The 18,467-nt window shown below is 32.7% G+C and overlaps 2 protein-coding genes across 2 annotated transcripts; both read right to left on the bottom strand.

Annotated features, from left to right (window-relative positions):
* Positions 1-333: 333 nt before the first annotated feature.
* LOC107003385 (protein arv1 homolog) lies at positions 334-6,303 on the bottom strand. Its single transcript, XM_015201707.2, has 11 exons — positions 6,171-6,303; positions 5,837-5,983; positions 4,904-4,951; positions 4,704-4,793; positions 4,551-4,596; positions 3,675-3,757; positions 3,476-3,570; positions 2,807-2,873; positions 2,632-2,707; positions 809-1,011; positions 334-715 (listed from the first exon to the last, which is right to left on the bottom strand). Exons 2-10 carry the CDS (start codon positions 5,957-5,959, stop codon positions 899-901), a joined length of 741 nt encoding a protein of 246 aa, XP_015057193.1. The 5' UTR covers positions 5,960-5,983; positions 6,171-6,303; the 3' UTR covers positions 334-715; positions 809-898.
* A 651-nt stretch (positions 6,304-6,954) lies between these two features.
* LOC107004983 (acetolactate synthase small subunit 1, chloroplastic) lies at positions 6,955-14,872 on the bottom strand. Its single transcript, XM_015203420.2, has 12 exons — positions 14,560-14,872; positions 13,302-13,515; positions 12,496-12,579; positions 11,843-11,911; positions 11,480-11,563; positions 11,008-11,154; positions 9,835-9,921; positions 9,331-9,435; positions 9,115-9,237; positions 8,292-8,444; positions 7,567-7,632; positions 6,955-7,400 (listed from the first exon to the last, which is right to left on the bottom strand). Exons 1-12 carry the CDS (start codon positions 14,802-14,804, stop codon positions 7,317-7,319), a joined length of 1,461 nt encoding a protein of 486 aa, XP_015058906.1. The 5' UTR covers positions 14,805-14,872; the 3' UTR covers positions 6,955-7,316.
* Between the last annotated feature and the right edge of the window lie 3,595 nt (positions 14,873-18,467).

The raw sequence follows: 18,467 nt of genomic DNA, 5'->3' as shown, positions 1-18,467 counted from the left end.
CAGTCTTGCTTCTCGAGGGTTTAGACTTGTCGGTGTTTGTCATTGTACTAGTTGTATCATAGAAGCACTTGGATTTGAAATCTGTCATGGTCTATTGTCTATTATGTTTCGATTATTCTATTATTTGTTGTTCTTGTTCATATCTTTGCATTTTTCTATGATTTGTTGTTATGTTTTCTTCTTTCTTTGTACTTAGATTTGTTGCACTTAATTCGGGAGACTTACGGAAACAACCTTTATACCTCTACGAAGTACTGGTAAAATCTGCGTAAACTCCGCTCTTTCTGGCCCATTTGTAGGATTTTAATGGGTAAGTTGTTTCAACTCATTGAATCATCCTAAAAGAGAATAAATTGTGGTAATAACAAAATAATAGCTAATACATAATTCTCCTGACTTAAAAGTTAACCTACATTATAAAATGGACTGTTATACAAAAGAATATAAATACATCTCTTATTGAAAACATGAAAAAATTGAACAACTAGTGTTATCATAGTAAGAGTATCAATGCCCATCTCTCCATGTTTGAACGTAGGCATCTCCGCGATCACCAGAGTCAAGTTTTCCTATCTGAGAACACACCACCTAGCTTATTCTAGTCGTTGGACAAAGGACGGATAGGAAATGTCGAAGACAAAAGAAATGAGGACCTTTCAGGATACCCAGCTATAATCAGATGGTTCTGAAAGCAACACAGGATGAGATCTTCAGTCTAAAACCAACATATCAACGACAATATATTAGATTGAAATGCTGTTGAAGATCAATGTAGACGACGTGATTAAAGAAACATCTGTTGCATTACCTGAACTGTTTGGAGGTTTGAAGTTACTCTCGAGCCAATGTCAAGATGCTACCATTAAAAGAGTATGGATTTATGAACTCTGCTGAATGACTACCAAAGAACTAGCTTTTGATATGCTCCTAGACCTTGAGTAACAAGGAATTTCATGGCATGTGCAGCAAAGCAGATCCATATGCATCGAATCATGACTGCATCTGTGATCACTGGTTCACAATCGGGTAAAGTATGTCAACAATAACATACGCAGTGTGATCCCACAAGTGGGCTCGGGAGAGGGTAAGGTAGATCAAGAGGTCGTCTCAAATAACCCTCAGCTCAAAAGAAGTTTAATCAAAGCAGGATTGAAATAAAAGAAATAACGACAACAAAGTAACAAGATGAAGTGATGAACAAAGTAAAGAAGCAGCTCAAAAGAAGTTTAATCGAAGCAGGATTGAAAGAAAAGAACTAACGACAACAAAGTAACAAGATGAAGTGATGAACAAAGTAAAGAAGCATTAGGCAGTACGATAAAGTATGTCATCGAACACAAAACACAAAGTCTTCTGATAAAAAGTTGATCTGATTCTATTTTTACATTACCATGGAAAGCTTGATGTACTAGAATTTCTTTTTACTTGTCCGCCCAACAGTTGAAAAAGGAAAATAAACATTCTTTAATGTTTCAAAACAAACTAAAAGAAAGACAAAATATAATTTATTTTTTTGTTAAAAAATACTTATTATAATTCTATTATTACTAAAAATTGAGGCCCTTAAATTTTGGGGCCTAAGACGGAGGCCTCATTTTTAAGGGTATCGAGCCGCCCCTGACGATAACTCCCTCTGCTAATCTTTGTAATACTGATCAAAACCTCTAAATTCTTAGAGAAACACAGAATTCTATCTCTAAGATGCCAATGTTAGTTTTTATATCAATCCTACTGATAAGTTAAGAAGAACACCATACTTATAACTCTTGAGAGGAAGGATAGAACATCACCTCTAGGCTCTGATGAATTTTACCAAGCAATACCTTCATACCCAAAGTCACAAAGAATGTATTTTCATTTTTAAGTCTTCCAAAGGGACACAACCAATGAAATTTAACTAAATTAAAGAAAAGTTACACCAACAGGCAACTGAATGTCTAAACTAGAGGGCAGACCTGGCACACCGACCTATCAAAATGTGGACAAACTAGCTCTGGCCTCGAAAAGTTAATGCCTAGCCACTCACTAATCCCCAACCCTGATTCATAATTCAATTGGAGCATAATATTTTTTTCTTTGAAGTAATTAAAATTGTATTAAAGAATAGCACCAAGAGAGTGCAGAAGATTAGTATAGCACGACCATTTTTAATATGCATCTTAGTACACTAGATACAATGAAAAGAACTGAGGACATTAACCATCCTATGTACTTCGTGTCCATTTTCATTTTTACACCAAAAGACTAAGGGGTTTTGTGCTTTAACGCACAAATATTTCCTCTTTATCTAGAAAGTACCTCTCATTTGTCTCCCTGGGGCCTATACATATTTTTACTCTCTCTCTCTCTCTCTATGTTTAATGCAATAATTTATGTATGCAGAAGATCGAAGATCGCACACAGTTAAAGGAGTAAACAAAAATAATACAAAATTTCTGCAATAGAAGATCATGTAGTTTAGCCTGGATTCAGATTAAACTTGAATGACCTTAGTTACGACATTGGAGATGGAAACAGAAGGCTCTCTCATGGAGAAGGTTAAATCTCCACTGTCAGACAAATTTCATAAACTGACAAATAGTTGAGTTCACATTCTTCAAATTTTAAATCAATTTGAAAAGAACTTCTTACCCAGTAATGCTAGTGCATTAGATGACAAGACAAACATTTTAATGATGGAAACAACGGAAGAGGGAAACTCCCACACCTGTAAATAAGTCAAACATTAATAGAAAAGTATTACTGTGAAACAAAAAAAATTCTAAGTAATTGATCCAATATGGGCAAAAGACAGCAAGGAACATACCATCATGGCAATAACAAAAATCTTGAAGTAACTCGAAACGAGGATCGAAAGCAATATATGCTTACACCTGTTGATTTAAATCCAAGTAAATAATAATCATAATCAACTTCTGCTCCAAAGATGAATATGCTAACTTGACATCCGAGGAAATCATTTAGACTAAAACCTCTTCTCACATGAGATGTTCTTTACCAATTAAATTATTAGAGGTAATCACTGATCCTTAATGACTCCATCTGTGCGAGCCAACCCGAAATAGAAGAAAGATAGGATTCTACGCAGTAAGAAAGAGTGAATTCCGGTCTTAGATAGGTATAGAAAACCTCAAATGACACTAGAAACTCTTAAGCTCCGTAAAAACCATAAGCAATCCTTGTTTGCAGGGCTAACAAAATTGTTTTACTTGAAATGACTTTTAAGCAGCAACTCACATGTGCATTTATAGATTGTAAAATATATAGAGGCTAAACATGGTGCTGATTGAGTGGTTAAATCATACCCAGCAGGAAGGTGTCTAGAAAGTCGTGTAGAATATATGCAAGTGAAATGGTGTCCAATATTTCCGAACGCCCAAAGAAAAAGGAACATTTATTTTGCGCAAAGGAAGTATCAAACATCATAACAAATATAAACTGAAGTATTAAACTACAAGATGAAGGAAAGCTTTACCTTGAATCTCCTATTTTTGCATTCAGAAACTTCCTTGTGCCAAATAGAATTATGCCAAGGAACATGAGATTCCCAAAGAAGACGCCCATGAGCACCTAACAACAGCAACCACCACGTTATGCTTATAGTAAAGATCTAGATCGACAGGGGGGACGGATAGGCACTGAAATAGAACTAATACAGATTTCAAGGTGCATACCTTTCCACAAAGTCCCAGAAATAAGGCAAAGCTTGCAGGCAAACTCCTCTCATCTTGAGTTGTACATACCGCCAACATTTGGTCTTTACTAGTTAAGGCCATTAAACAATGCATGCCTTAAAGGCTGCTCTATTTAGGAACAGAGAACTGCCATTGAATTCTATTCCACTGAACTAGAATTATGATTCTTTTAGTTCAATAAAGGTCAGTAGTTTAATACATCGTCCCGAGATTAAAATCACATTCACAAGAAGAGACAGTATTTTTTTTAAATAAAGAAGAGAAGATAAGCACACTTCTAATTGAAAATAATCAAACACCATGTCAAGGAGAAAGACTTCAGAATTAAAATTTATACACCTTATTTGTAATTGCAAATAGTTGGTTAGATAAACTTGCAAGAAATAGTTATTTCTTCAAATTATCAAAGGTCCAAGAGGTGTACTAAACCATCACTAGGTATGCTTCCAATGCAATAATAAAGGATTACATATCGCAATATCTAGTCAACAAAGAAAGAGTAACTTTCTACATATGGAAGGAAAGGAACAGAAGAGTTTTTGAAGGTCAAGCGAACAATACTCTAAAAATCAAATCTGTGCGTTTATATCTTTGTTATCTAGTAGGATCAGGATGGATTTTGTAAATGATGTGGAAACCTTATTACGGTCCGTAGATAGCTTGCAATAGAGGCTTTCCATTTTTTGTTGTTTATTGAACTTTTGGTGTACTCGGACACAATCTTTGTGCTATATCAATAATATTTAGCCTTTCAAAAGAAAAAGTATGTATAATAATTTGTTAAAATCTTGAAATACACAAAATATAGATAAACACTTGATATCGGTGAATATGAATTAGAGATTAGAAGGATACAAGCATCTAAAATGAGGAAACCCAAAGATAATTTCCACAACAAGACCTGCATAAAGGAACAAAAAACAATCAAACGATAACAAAAAATGAGTTTGTAATGCAATGTCTACTTGTACACAACAAATAATGAACTAGAAATACAGAATCAGGTACCTCATTATGCAAAGTCTCTCTCGAGAACCTATTGTAGAACAAGTGTCTGTAGGCTTTAATTTTATGCAAAATCAAGTCAATGACCAATATCTACATTTCAAACAAACAATTAGGAACTAAAGCAAGAATGAACTCTATACATATAACTTGTGTTCTATCTCTCTCTTTAACTTTTCAAATTCATTTTTTGTATCAATTACCATAAGTTCACATTCAATGTACTCATCAGCAACTGCTTTGCAATTTCCCTGCACAAAGATAAGCATCCAAATCAATGTTACAAAACCCACTAGTATATATGGTCTGTATATTGGATATAAACTCCTACAGGCAGGAACAGGTCCAGCATGGTTCATGCTGGTTCACCGAAGCCATTAGCTTTTGCTCAAACTCTATATATTGAAATATTCACACCGAATAGCTAAAAATATTCTGACTATGAACCATTATAATCATACATTAAGTTGAAATCATTGTACAAACCCATAAACTCCCAACCCAAGATCCACCTCCTCTCTGCCAACAGCTCGATCCCAAAAAAATAATACTCCATTAATTTCCGTCTTAGTTTCCTTTCTGTTTCAAAAAGAAAAGCTCTTTCCTTTTTTGGCAATTCTTTGATTCTAACTTTCCACATTACATCTTTAACACCACAAGATTAAGACATTTTGGTACATGCTACGTATCTTTAGTTGAAATCATTGTACAAACCCATAAACTCCCAACCCAAGATCCACCTCCGCTCTGCCAACAGCTCGATCCCAAAAAAATAATACTCCATTAATTTCCGTCTTAGTTTCCTTTCTGTTTCAAAAAGAAAAGCTCTTTCCTTTTTTGGCAATTCTTTGACTCTAACTTTCCACATTACATGTTAACACCACAAGATTATAAGACATTTTGGTACGTATCTTTAGTTTCGAATATTACTTTTCACTTTGAAAATAAAAATTACTACTTGTTTCAAATACTGGCAATTTTCATGGCCAAAAGCCCCTTAGACCACAAGATTCAAAATCTTCTATAAACTTTCTTAAACTACATTTATCAAGTTAAAACCGTACAAACGAATTGAAACAGAACGAGTAAGAAAATATGTTGTTGATGAAATTCAAAGGTAAGGAAAGAAAAAATACGCATTTCATGAGACGGATATTGCCAGGAGAGTACTGTATGTAAAGAGTTGCAACTGAGAATCCACACTGAACACATCTATAACTGATCTCCTTTTCACTTTCAGTTCCACATTTTATCACCATTTTGCACAAAAACTGAGCTCAAAACTGTAAAACAAACACAAAAAATATATATATGACAGAAAATTTAAAAAAAAAAAACTGTTCATTCACAAAAGCATTTGAATAGGTAATTTCAACAGCTAAACTTCATTATTTAAAATCCAAATTTGCATTTATGATGTTTTATCTCTCTAAAAAAAAGTAATTGTAGAGATAGAAGAACGGAATTTACATTTTCTGTCGTGATTAACTCCGATGACCGGCAACGGCGACCGATGGGGGACAGTGGGGATCTAGAGACCCAGAATTTTTATTTTTTCATTTTTTTTTTATCTTTCAGTATTTTTCTTTAATAATTTCAATACTATTTTTATTCTTATTTTTTTTAAAAAGGGTCAGAAACGACACCGTTTAGATCCTAATTAGTTTTGAAAATTATCTTCTTTATCTAGTATAAAAAAAACATATATGAATATATTTATTAGTGTATTGTGCATGTATTGTGCATAAAGATGTATTTATTGAAGTATTTGGTAGAAAAAAAATAAATGTATCTAGTATTAAAAATATACATATGTAGTATTAAAAAAATGTATTGATACATTTGTTTGAGTTGTGACTTACACATTGTTTAGAGGATTGTTGCGTGTTGTGTTTTATTGTTAGTTTAAATATAAATTTACTTTAATTGTTATTTGTATTTTATTGTATGGTATCATTTAAATTCATTGATAAGTAATAATGAAAAGTCTCAGTTTATGTGACAATTGATTTGGACTGATCACATCGTTACGTTAATGTAGAGATTAAGCCTTAACCCAAATCGATTGTAACAGTGAGATCAAACCAAATTGATTGCATTGTTGACCTGAATGCCACATAAATCCTTTTGTTGCATGTAAGTTTAGAACAATATGTCAATAAATTGAGTTCTCTGTAAAAACCACTTTTTACGCGCGCTATTTTGTACAGTCTTCAACACAAGAAAGTGAATAAAGTAAAAAGACGATACATTGTCCGTGCATATAACTTAAACTCATGTATTAATAAAAACATCCAAATGATACATTCCACATAATTAGTTTACAACATTACTCAACTTCATTGGCTCTACATAGTCTGGAGTTCTTTCAGTTAATGAATGCCTAAATATTACAAGTACACTGGCACTAGAAATAGTACACAAATGAACTCTTCATTTCTCAGACCAGAAAAGGTCAGCAAGAAAGAAACTCGACAACAACAACATACGCAATATAATCCCACAAGTGAGATATGGGGAGGGTGGTGTGTATGCAGTCTTACCCTACATACCTACCTGTGCAGGTAGAGAGGTTGTTTCCGATGTATTAAAATACACTTAAGAGTTTAATTAACACTATTGAGGAAGAGCATAACCCCGGAGGTACGTTGAGTCAACACCAGATTCTCGTATCAATGCTACCCGCCCTGTACGAGCCACCTACACCAAAAGAATGACAACGTGGACTAAAATGACAAAATTATCACATCGATAAGAACTATTATAATTATAGAAACCTATGTGTTGACAAAATGCAGGATTTAACACTTTCAAGATGCCAGCCTATACGAGTTGAGATGCCAAAATTCAGTTTGGGAAAACAAACCTCACAAATGCCATAAGGCTCCAGTAGTCTTTGCAACGCCAACAGCTTGTTGAAGTCCCCAGTCAACTGCAAAATGTACATGCAATCAACGAGAAGTCAATGGGGGATCCGGGGAAGACACGACACAAGTATACATGAGCATTCCTTTTCATTTATGATAAGGTTACCCGTGAGAAGGAAAATTCAGATATATTCAGTCATGTACAGCGGTTAGTAAGGGGTGTAAGCCAACACCATTTCCCAAAGAACTTTCTTTTGAATGTGTGTAAATAATACCTTTTACCAAAGCAATATGAATGTATAAATATATATACACACACAATAAACTGACACCGCTTGGAAAAATACAAAAACAACTATCATAGACCAGAAGTAAAGCCTTAAAACTACAAACTCCCATACTTAAACCATTTAAAAGTGATATTGTGACAATAACAGACACTGCTTCAGCAAAATCCTGCTTATTCCCCACACTACTGGCCAAGTATGTTAATAGTATGTCAATAACATGTGTGAATTAATGATTGGCTTGAGGAACAAATCGCTAGAGCGAACATGTAAAGAAAGGGTCTAAAGCAATCAAAAATAAAAATGCAATCTTATACAGTATGCAAGCATACCAGTACACACAAGTAACAACATGAAAAGAGCTGAACACACGAAAAAAACAGTTTCTTCTAATTTTCATCTCCAATTTTACTTGACAAAAATAATAAAAAAATCACCTCCAATGTTACTGTATGATCAGACACATCAACAGGTTTAGCACGGAAAATACTGGCAATATCAAGGACATCCCTCCTTGCTGCTGCATTGGAGGCTACTTTAATGAGCATTAGCTCCCGCTCAGCAAATGGCAAATGAGTTATATCTCGAACCTAAAATACGAGCACACCTGTATTATATGTATGATCTAACAACCTCAATGAACAAGATGTTAGTACATATATGAGAAAAGTGGAACTTTTTAGAGAGTAAAATTCTCATTCAAGGTGAAAATTTTGTATCGATCTACAAGCATTTTCTCATTGAGAAGGGTGGTCTTAACAACTATGATCTTAATGATAAGGGAAAGGTGAAAGTACAGTACACGCTATCTTTTAAGTTTTAGAAAACCTACAATAGAGTTGGCAAAGTGCAATGAGTCTGAACGATTAACAAGGTTAACTGCACTACTGCGAAGGTTGAGCACAAAAGACGACAACTTTAAGAAATATAGTGGGAACTTAAAAAACTAAGGCAAACGCTTATCAGATCATTGATCAACTTAAGGGAACAACAACACACCCAGTTTAATCGCACAAGTGGGGTTGCGGAGGTTGGTGTATACGCAGACCTTACCCATACCTTGGGTGGTAGAGAGGTTGTTTCAGCTAGACCCTCGGCTTGGAAAAGTAAAGAAATCCCAACAAATAGTAAAACTAGTTGGGACCCTTCTTATACAAAATATATTGAGTTACCGTGGTAGGTAACTCATCCCTAAGCACCTAATCATCTCAAAATCAGCTTGTAGCTAGCCCATGAACATCTATCAACTTGTAAATTTACCTCATGAACATCTATCAACTTGTTAAATTGCTTGACCAATTTCCCTATGGTTTCATCAGTTCCAGGGACCACTGTGGTAATACGTGAAAGCCCCTCTGTCTCTGCAGGGCCTACAGCAAGACTCTGCAACATAATCATTGAAATGAAGCTCAGACGACAAAATCAAGAGGAAGAGAAATTACAGGGGAAGCAGCAAGAATCAGTGGAAAAAGCAACCTGAACGTTATACCCTCGTCGAGATATAACACCACTTATCAAATTTAGGACCCCAGGAGCATTGTTGACAAGCATGCTTAATGTGTGTGATCGAATCCCAGTCAACTGCAGTATCAAAATGATTATCGGATTTGCAGCATGTAGAGGGAACAAAGAGAACCACATTGGCAAAATGGCCTCCATAAGGTACTTTTATTAATTAAGACTATAGTTCTTATCTTATCTAACAATGCACTTTGATTAATTAATACTTGGTTTGACAAAAAGGTCCATCTTGGGAAAGTGAATTTAGGATATGGAATTTGGGAAAAGGATGTACTCAGTTTTTCCAGCAGTCTTTCTCAATTTTGGAAAGAAAAATTAAGCTTTACATTATTAGAAGGCTCAGTAGTTTACAGACTACTATATGTTCAACAGCCAAAGCAGATATGGAGTAATATAGGTTTCTCCACAGAAGATACAGAAATAAAAAGATAGATCTTGAGAAGCAGATAGGGTCCTTACATCTCCATCATACAGATATCCCCAGTGGGCATCGAGAACTTGATTAACTGAGATTTCATCACTGGATTCCACAGGATAAACATCACCCTATATTCAAACCAAAAGAAGAAGATTTGCAACTTCGGATTAAATTAAACACAAGAAAATCAAACAGAAATTCTCACACCTGCACAGGTTTAAATTGGAGCATACATTGGAGCGGAAAAATATATCCTAAAGTTTTTTTGGCTAAAACTGAATGCAAATTCACAGTATTAAGATTCAACACCTTAAACCATCATAAATAGAACCATAGATCAGAAGAAATGTGAGCATAATATGAATTACATCAGCTTACACAGCAATGGACAATCATTAATTCTTTGTCTTGATAACTTAATCTTAAAATAAATTATGGATGGCCTCCTGAAATCTAACAAATAAACTGAAACAAGTTTGACATTTGTTTTGACAAGATATCATGCCTTTGAAATGAAAGAGAAATGTAGAATCAAGATTGCACTTCATTTTTTAGCGATCAGCAAGTTAACTCTTATGATCTGAGAATCTAAGGCCTCTATATTTATCGGCTATCAACAAGGAGGAAGATGGCAATAAGAAGCCCAGTTCATACCCACACTTTTGCCTCTATGAATTTCTGGAGATTTTGAAGTAAAAACTTAGATACTGATACAACCATTTTCTCTTTTTCCTTTTATTTATATCCTAGGAAGGAAACAGCATTCTCTCTGTGCAAATTGATTCCTCTATATCATAAAGTTCAAATTTGTGAAACGGAAATGTGTATAGATAGCATAACTTTTTTTCATATTTTCCTTTCTTGAAGGATTAGGAAGACTACAGCATTCACATTGTACATATTGTCTCATTTACGTCAAAAATTTTAATTTTCCAGTTTTTTTTAAAAAAAATTAGGAAAAAAGAGGATAATGACTTAAGATTAACAAGAAGCTTAGTGTAGGAAATGACTTAAGATCAACAAGTCGTCCATGAATATCACATCCAAAGGGAAAAATAATGATAAGTCGGGAATAGAAACTAGAAAAAGAAATTCTTAAAGAAGCAAGTTAAATGAAATTAGACTTATAACATGTAGCAAGACACTTGCTTATTAAGATACCAAATATGCATGAAGATGAATTAAACCACGGGGAGTTTGAGAACATAATATACCCCTGGATCATTGCTGGCTCCATTGTCAATTGGTCGACTTTTGTTGTTCAGGATACTGGGAAGTTTTTCTTCGAGATCTGGATAAGAAGCTGCAGAAAACCTCCAAAAAGGAGCATCCTCACCCATCTTTTCTCGTCTCAAAGCAATCTGTGGTGACAAAGATCAAGGTATTATTGTAAGAAAACCCTTAATATTAAACATTTGAGACAACATCTGACTAACAACAAACAAACTAAGAAATCAGTGACTCCTCAAACTTTAGTCAGTTATCCAATTTATTATGCATTTATCAGAACCAAACCTTTAAGAGCTCATACAACCTTTATCACTACAGCTGGTCTGCAAAAAGTTACTGGCTTATATAAGGTAGAACTATGCAATCAGAGAACATGGTAACCAAAATCATCAAACCCATTTAGGCATATATGCCAAAATTAGAATATATAAGTCGTTTCAAACATGGAAAATGTACCTTTCCAGTTCGGGCTAGTTCACTAATCCCAAACTTGCTTAAATTTCTCAGAACGGCAGCCATCTTCCCTGGATCACCAGTTACCTAAGCCAACCACAAGACAATAAACCTGATTGTTATTTAAAAAAGCACAAGAACTTGATTGGCATTACAAAAATGAAATTATGCACATTGTACACTCATCATATTAGTATATGCAAAGTTTTATGTAACAGATGAATCTAAGTCTTCAATAGTGTTGTGTGATTAAGTTGCTAAAATAATCAGTGATCAAGTGATAGCCATGCATCAGACCCCAAGGCAAGAGACATGTCTAAACACTTCAAATGACATGTAAAAGCTGAGAAAGAAGATTGAAGTCACCTCAATAGTCAGAAAGTGTTCTGATATATCCACAATTTTTCCTCTGAAGATGTCCACTAACCACATGATCTGAGTATCAGAGTAAAGCATAATGAGATAGATAGTACATAGACTCAGACGAGAAGAAAATACTGGCACGTCATAATCAATGACTTAAACAATTTATACACTGTTCATTCTATATACATTGTAACTGAAAGATGGGAAGCTAAAGACCAAGGAACCTTAACAATTTTATATTGTGTGCATTCAAATTACTGCCTAAAAGGAAAGGACCTCGTTTTCTTGTTTACAATGGATCTTCATGAAATTAGATCCTTCTTTATTTAATAGAATTCCAGCACTTCTTAAAGAAAAAAATTATAGAAAAGAATTCTAGCTCTTTATTTTCCTATTTGATCAATTTCGTTACTAAAGCAGGTAAACAGACTTAGAGGGATTGTCTCTTGCAAATGGAGGATTAATATGCTAACTGCAGTCTGTCAGAGATTAAATTCGAATAGAGCCCCCCCCCCCCCCNGCCCCCCCCCCCCCCCGCGACAACTTGGGGTCTAAAGAGTAATCAATAGGGAGATTGTCCCAGCTCATTGATTTAGAAATATTTCTGATATAGAGCAAAGTTAAGCACGAAAAGCAAGAGGTATCTTATATACTTCAGCTTTTGTGGTTGCGTCTGCATTCAGTTTTATGAGCATCAACTCCCGTTCCACTTGTGGTTCTCTTGACAGATCCTCCACCTGAAACATCATACCAAAATAATTTGGTAAGTGTGATCTGTTTTATGACAACTGAATACAAGGTAGACATAATTTTGTCTCACTGCAGAAGAATTTATTTAAGGATGTAACTCTTCTTCTTTTTTTTTGAAGTGCAAAGATATTTAAGGTACTACTTTAACTTATCCATTGAGTCAATGAGAAAGGACATTGAAGAATTAGAAACCAATGACAATTACCAGTTATTTTGACGTTTTGCATGTCACAAGGCAAAGGAAAATTAAGTATGCAAGCCTACTGTTTAACTTACAAATCAGCGCTTCCTCTACCAAACATTTCAAAGAACTTCAGTTAATGATGATTGCCTACAAGTATAACAATCACAGATGCTTTAAAAAGAACAGGGGATCAATTGACAGCAATGTATAAATGGGTAATTGATATGTATGTGAATAGTCATGCCATTGTCACAAACACACAACTGCAGAAAATAGCTCCTGTAAAATTTATCAAATTGGCACCTTCCCATTAGAAAACATCCTTAGAAACTAAATTGTGTGGACTTTTTACTTTTGATTCCATGCCGATGTTAGATTCTCCAAAAATACACTACTTCTGGGGAATTTGACAGGCATCCATTAAAATTTTTGAAGAGTCAAAGCAAACATAGCTTGAAAACCCAGATAGAAAATTTTAAGATCAACAACAAAATACAACCTGATATTTCAGAAGATAGGACTAACCTTCCAGACATTCACGAGCTTGTTGAGCTGCTCTACGACTTGTTGCAAGACCTTCTCAGTTCCTGAGACTACTATGGTAAAGAGAGCTTTATCCTTGTTCAAACCAACAGCAAGTGACTCAATATTGTAACCCCTTCGAGCAAAAACTCCAGCAATTCTATTGATTATGCCACTTTCATCCCCAACAAATACTGAAATGGTGTGACTTTTCACCCTGGTGATATATAAACATTGAATTACAACTCCAATGAGGCCAATGTATTAAACAATTTCTATATAACTGATGGTAACCATCAAAAAGTAAAGAAGGAAAATTCTTTGACAATTCTATCAAAATCTAAATAGTATAGAAGTCTAATTTTCCGAAATAACCAAATCTGGTCAATTGTACAACTAGAATTCAAATGGTCCTGGACCTGCCATGCTATCCATTTGGCAGCCTTCTTCCTCTTTGAATTAAGTTCAAAAAGAACAAATACGGGGAAGGGAATACCCGATATAAAGGATTGTAGAAGACTGATATACTAAAAACTTATTATATATACGAGAAAGTTTCATCCTTTTATAAGTCGGTTAAAAAGCTGATCTTTTGACAAAGAAAATCTGTTACTCTAGCAATATAGTAATACTTTTTACTGTTCGAGGCTTAATTATTTCATTGGAATCAGAAGACTGGGTCAAAAAGTTCAATCAACCAAGAAAGCTGTTATATTATACCTGGAACAACATCAAATGGACTCATGCAATGAGATAAGGAGATAGAAAAGCCAAAATAATTGGAATCCTGTGTAGTTTACTAATCAAAATGAAAAAAAAAAAAAGCCTAATACTCCACAAAATGAGTGTCACCATCACAACAATCATAAACTACTTTAATTCAAATATTCCTATGGACAACCCCTAATATAAAAGATACATGGAAACAAACTTTAAAATTGACAAACAAATCAAAATAACCACTTCCATTAATCAATTGCTATTTTCTAGAACACAAATTATCTCCAAGGAAACTTAGAAGGAATTAAACTAGAACCATATTTCCTAATGCAAAATGATTCAATAGAAAGCAAGGAACAACCTTTTGAAAGCAATATTCAAATTTCTAGTTTTATTGACCCAAACTACCTCCAATATTCTCTTATCAAGCTCCAAACAACTCATCAATCATCAAATAACCAATATCCAAACAAACGCTCCGAACGAACTACAACTTCAAATGCATCTAACAATGATAAAAATATGCATGATTGTTACTCACCGAGAGCTAGCAGGCGAAGGAGGAGTTACTGGAGCTGTACGTGCAACAGAAACAGCGCCATTATCAGTACTACCACTTCCATTACTACTCGCTATAACATTTACCGGCAAAACCTTTTTAAAACCGAAACTGATATTCCGGCTACCGGTTCTTCCAGGCGAAGCTGGTTTAATCAATGCTGGTAACAAACTGTTCTTCCTCATCCCTGTCAATGGAATCTGCGACACTGCCGCCGTCGCCGCCATGGCTGTTTTGGTTAAAAGTTAGCTGGAGATACAGAGTAAGTGAAAAGGGTGGATTAGTAATTGGCTTAAAACAATTTTTTGATTCTATTTATACACATGCTAATTGAAACAGTGATATGGGTTTTGCTAATATCACAGTTTGTTCACTGAAATTGAAAAGGTCACTGACATTTTAAAGCTGCCACGTATCACGAAGAGTCAATGGCGGAACCAGGGTTCAAAATCTGTAGAAATAGACACACGAAGTAATCGAATGGGGTTCGATATCTACTATATATACATAAAAAAATAGATCAATCATATATAAATAATATAATTTATCGTGAAGGGAGTTTACCTTAGTACAAGGTGGATCTGTCATGGATTAGAGTCCATTTAGATTAATTTAAAAAAATAGTTTTTTAAATAAAAAAAATTGAAATGAATTTTAAGTAAAAAAAAAACAAAAAGTAGGAGCAGACCTAGCTATTTTTTATTTTTGATTTATTTTATTTAAACACTTTCTAACTTATTTTAATTCATTTTTGACAATTAAAGACTTATCAAAGTTAAAAATTGACTTAAAAATAGATTTGAAGAACTTTTAATTTTTATTCTGATTTTTGACTTATTATTAAGACTTAATAGATGTTTATATCACTTCAAAATTACGTAAAAATTATTTTAACTTAAAAATATCCGAAATAAATTACTCCGACTCTAAGTTAGGAATATTGAGGCTACCACGTTAGGATGTATTAGAATAAGAGAAAATTTAATGAATTGACATAGTTAATGGTGAATATTAGTAATCTTTAATTATACTTTCTAACATTATAAAAATATTGATATAATATCTCTCGGCAAAGATCGTGTGAGTGTGCAGTTATGCTTCGGATGCTTCACCATAGAATAGATCGATCCAGTTCCCGTTCTTTTCCGGTATTCAGCGTTTCCTATTTTTTTAAAGTAAAGAAATACAAAATAATTCATAATAAAAAAAAATTTAAAGAAGTAACACATTTCATAATTCAAATAACATAGCTAATTTTTTAGTAAATACATGAACAAATTTTTTAATCTGTTGGACGTTTTCTCTCAGATATTTTAACTATATTATTTTCTTATTGAATTGTATAACCATTCGTATTTTACTTTTTTTAACACGATTGATTTTTCTATTGTAAATGCCTTCAATTTTCTTCGTATTATAATGATTTTGATTGAAGGAATGAAGATAAATCGCTGTGTTAGTTTCATTTAATTTGTTTTCTAATGTGTTCAAATGACTTGAAGTAAAACACAATTATTCTCGAACAGTTTCACTATTAACTGGACTAATGAGTTTTGAAACAACATATGTAACATTGATCAATATTCCTCACAAAATCTGGTTCCGCATTAACCAGTAGTGTTTCAAAGGAATAAATTACGGATGATTCAATGATTCAATACGAAAATGACGTAGTTAAAATACCTAAATGGAAAAACCTAAATTTAGGAATTTATTTATGAGTTCGATCGTATTTTTATTATTTCGATAACAAATAGATGTTTATAGCACTTGAAAACGATAAATAACGTCTTCACTTTAAAACATGTGGAATAAATTAATCCAACTCTAAGTTAGGAAAATTGAGGCTACCACGTTTGGTGATAATAATTGGAATAATAGTACTAATATTATATGATGTTGATATTAAGCATGGCTCATTTTTTTAAAGTAAAAAAATAGTAAAAAACAACTCATTTTAATTTTTTAAACAAAAGTAACTCATTTTATAATTCGAAAAACATAGTTTATTAAATCAGATCCATACTAAGAACGCCAAAAATCAAAAATCGAATCTTAACGAATTAAATTTTTTTAAAATAATATGAAATTAATAATCTATATATATCATTAATTTGTCATGTTATAACTTTTATAATATAATTTTTCAAACCAAACAATCCCTTGTGGACACGTATCAGAATTTTGAGACAATGAATTATTATTATAAAAAAAATGATTTAAGATATAAATTTGAACGGTTAATCTATATACATATATTAAATTAATTTAAATGTCAAAAGTGCTACTCATTATTACTTAGAGAAGTGTTATTTAGAAAGAAAAAATAAAACAAGATAAATTTAAATTTTAAAATTTAAATTTTTAACCTCACGTAGAGGTGTACCCCCAATCATTATCGCATTATGTGATACTCCAAGTGTGGATTCACATATCTATATTTTAATATTTAGCCTTTTTAAAAAATATAACGCTACTATATATGATCACGGGAGGAGACCATACTTTTGCGTGAATACGGTGACCCCTCTTGGATACACCTCCGCTTAATGGCGCATTTTCAACAACAAATAATATCTTCACAATTAAAATTTCGAGAGCCAATTAATTCTTTTATATATCTCTTAAATTTTTGAAATTGTTAATCAAAATAATTCATATATATATATATATATATATAAGACTCTGTTTGTATTGACTTTAAAAAATAGTAATGAAAATAATAAATCAAGTTGAAACGAATTTTAAATCAAAAACTAAAAAGTAGGGGCAAGCAAACAAAATACAAAAACTTTATCTTATCACTATTTTATTATCTCATTACTACTCGTTTTCATCGCTCATATCAAACGATCCCTAAAATAGATGTTTATAGCACTTTAAAATTACGTAAAAATTATTTTAACTTAAAAACATCCAAAAATAAATCAATCCAAACTCTAAGTTAGGAAAATTGAGGCTACCACGTTTTTTGATATTAGAATAATAGTACTAATATAATATTAATGTTGATATTAAGCATGTCCCTTTTTTCAAAGTAAAAAAATACAAAACAACTCATTTAAATTTTTTAAACAAAAGTAACTCATTTTATAATTCAAAAAATGTAGTTTATTAAATCAGATCCATACTAAGAACTCCAAACTCGAATCCAAACAAATCAAATTTTTAAAAAATGATATTAAACAAATATTAATCCATATATCATTAATTTGTCACGTTGTAATTTTTATATAATATAATTTATCAACCAAACAAACCCTTATTGTAGGGGTTGGCAATGCTATGATAATATAAGGACCAGAATTTAATTTTTTCTTTCTTTGGTAGTCGACAAGAATTTAATCCCTCTTATAAATAAAAGGTAAATTAACGGTTTTATATGCAGAGACGTATTTATAATTTTAAGATAATAGGTGTAATTTTACAAAAAATTGATCTAAAATATAGATTTGATCGATAATCTATAAATATATTGAATTAATTAATTAAAATGTCAAAAATACTACACATTACCGCTTAGAGAAGTGTTATCTATTTATAAAAAAAATAAAACAAGATAAATATAAATTTTAAATTTCTAACCTCTACCCGAGATAAGCACCCAATCATTATGCATTATGTGATACCCCAAGTGTAGGTTCACATATCTAAATTTCAGTATTTTAAAAATTATTATACTACTATATATAATCACGACAGGGGAATATAAATTCACGTAAATTCAGTGATCCCCTTAATACGCCTCTGCTTATATGGCGATAGTTTCAACAACAAATTTGGGGAAATAATTTGCACAGTTAAACTCGTGAGAGTCAATTAATTTGCTTATATATCTCTTTAACTTTTTGAAATTGTTAATCATGATATTATATATATATATATATATA

This window comes from Solanum pennellii, chromosome 11 (genome assembly GCF_001406875.1).
Source record: "Solanum pennellii chromosome 11, SPENNV200".
Classification (NCBI taxonomy): Eukaryota; Viridiplantae; Streptophyta; class Magnoliopsida; order Solanales; family Solanaceae; genus Solanum; species Solanum pennellii.
The sequence above is the reverse complement of the archived record's forward strand: the minus strand, read 5'-3'. Positions and strand labels throughout refer to the sequence as shown.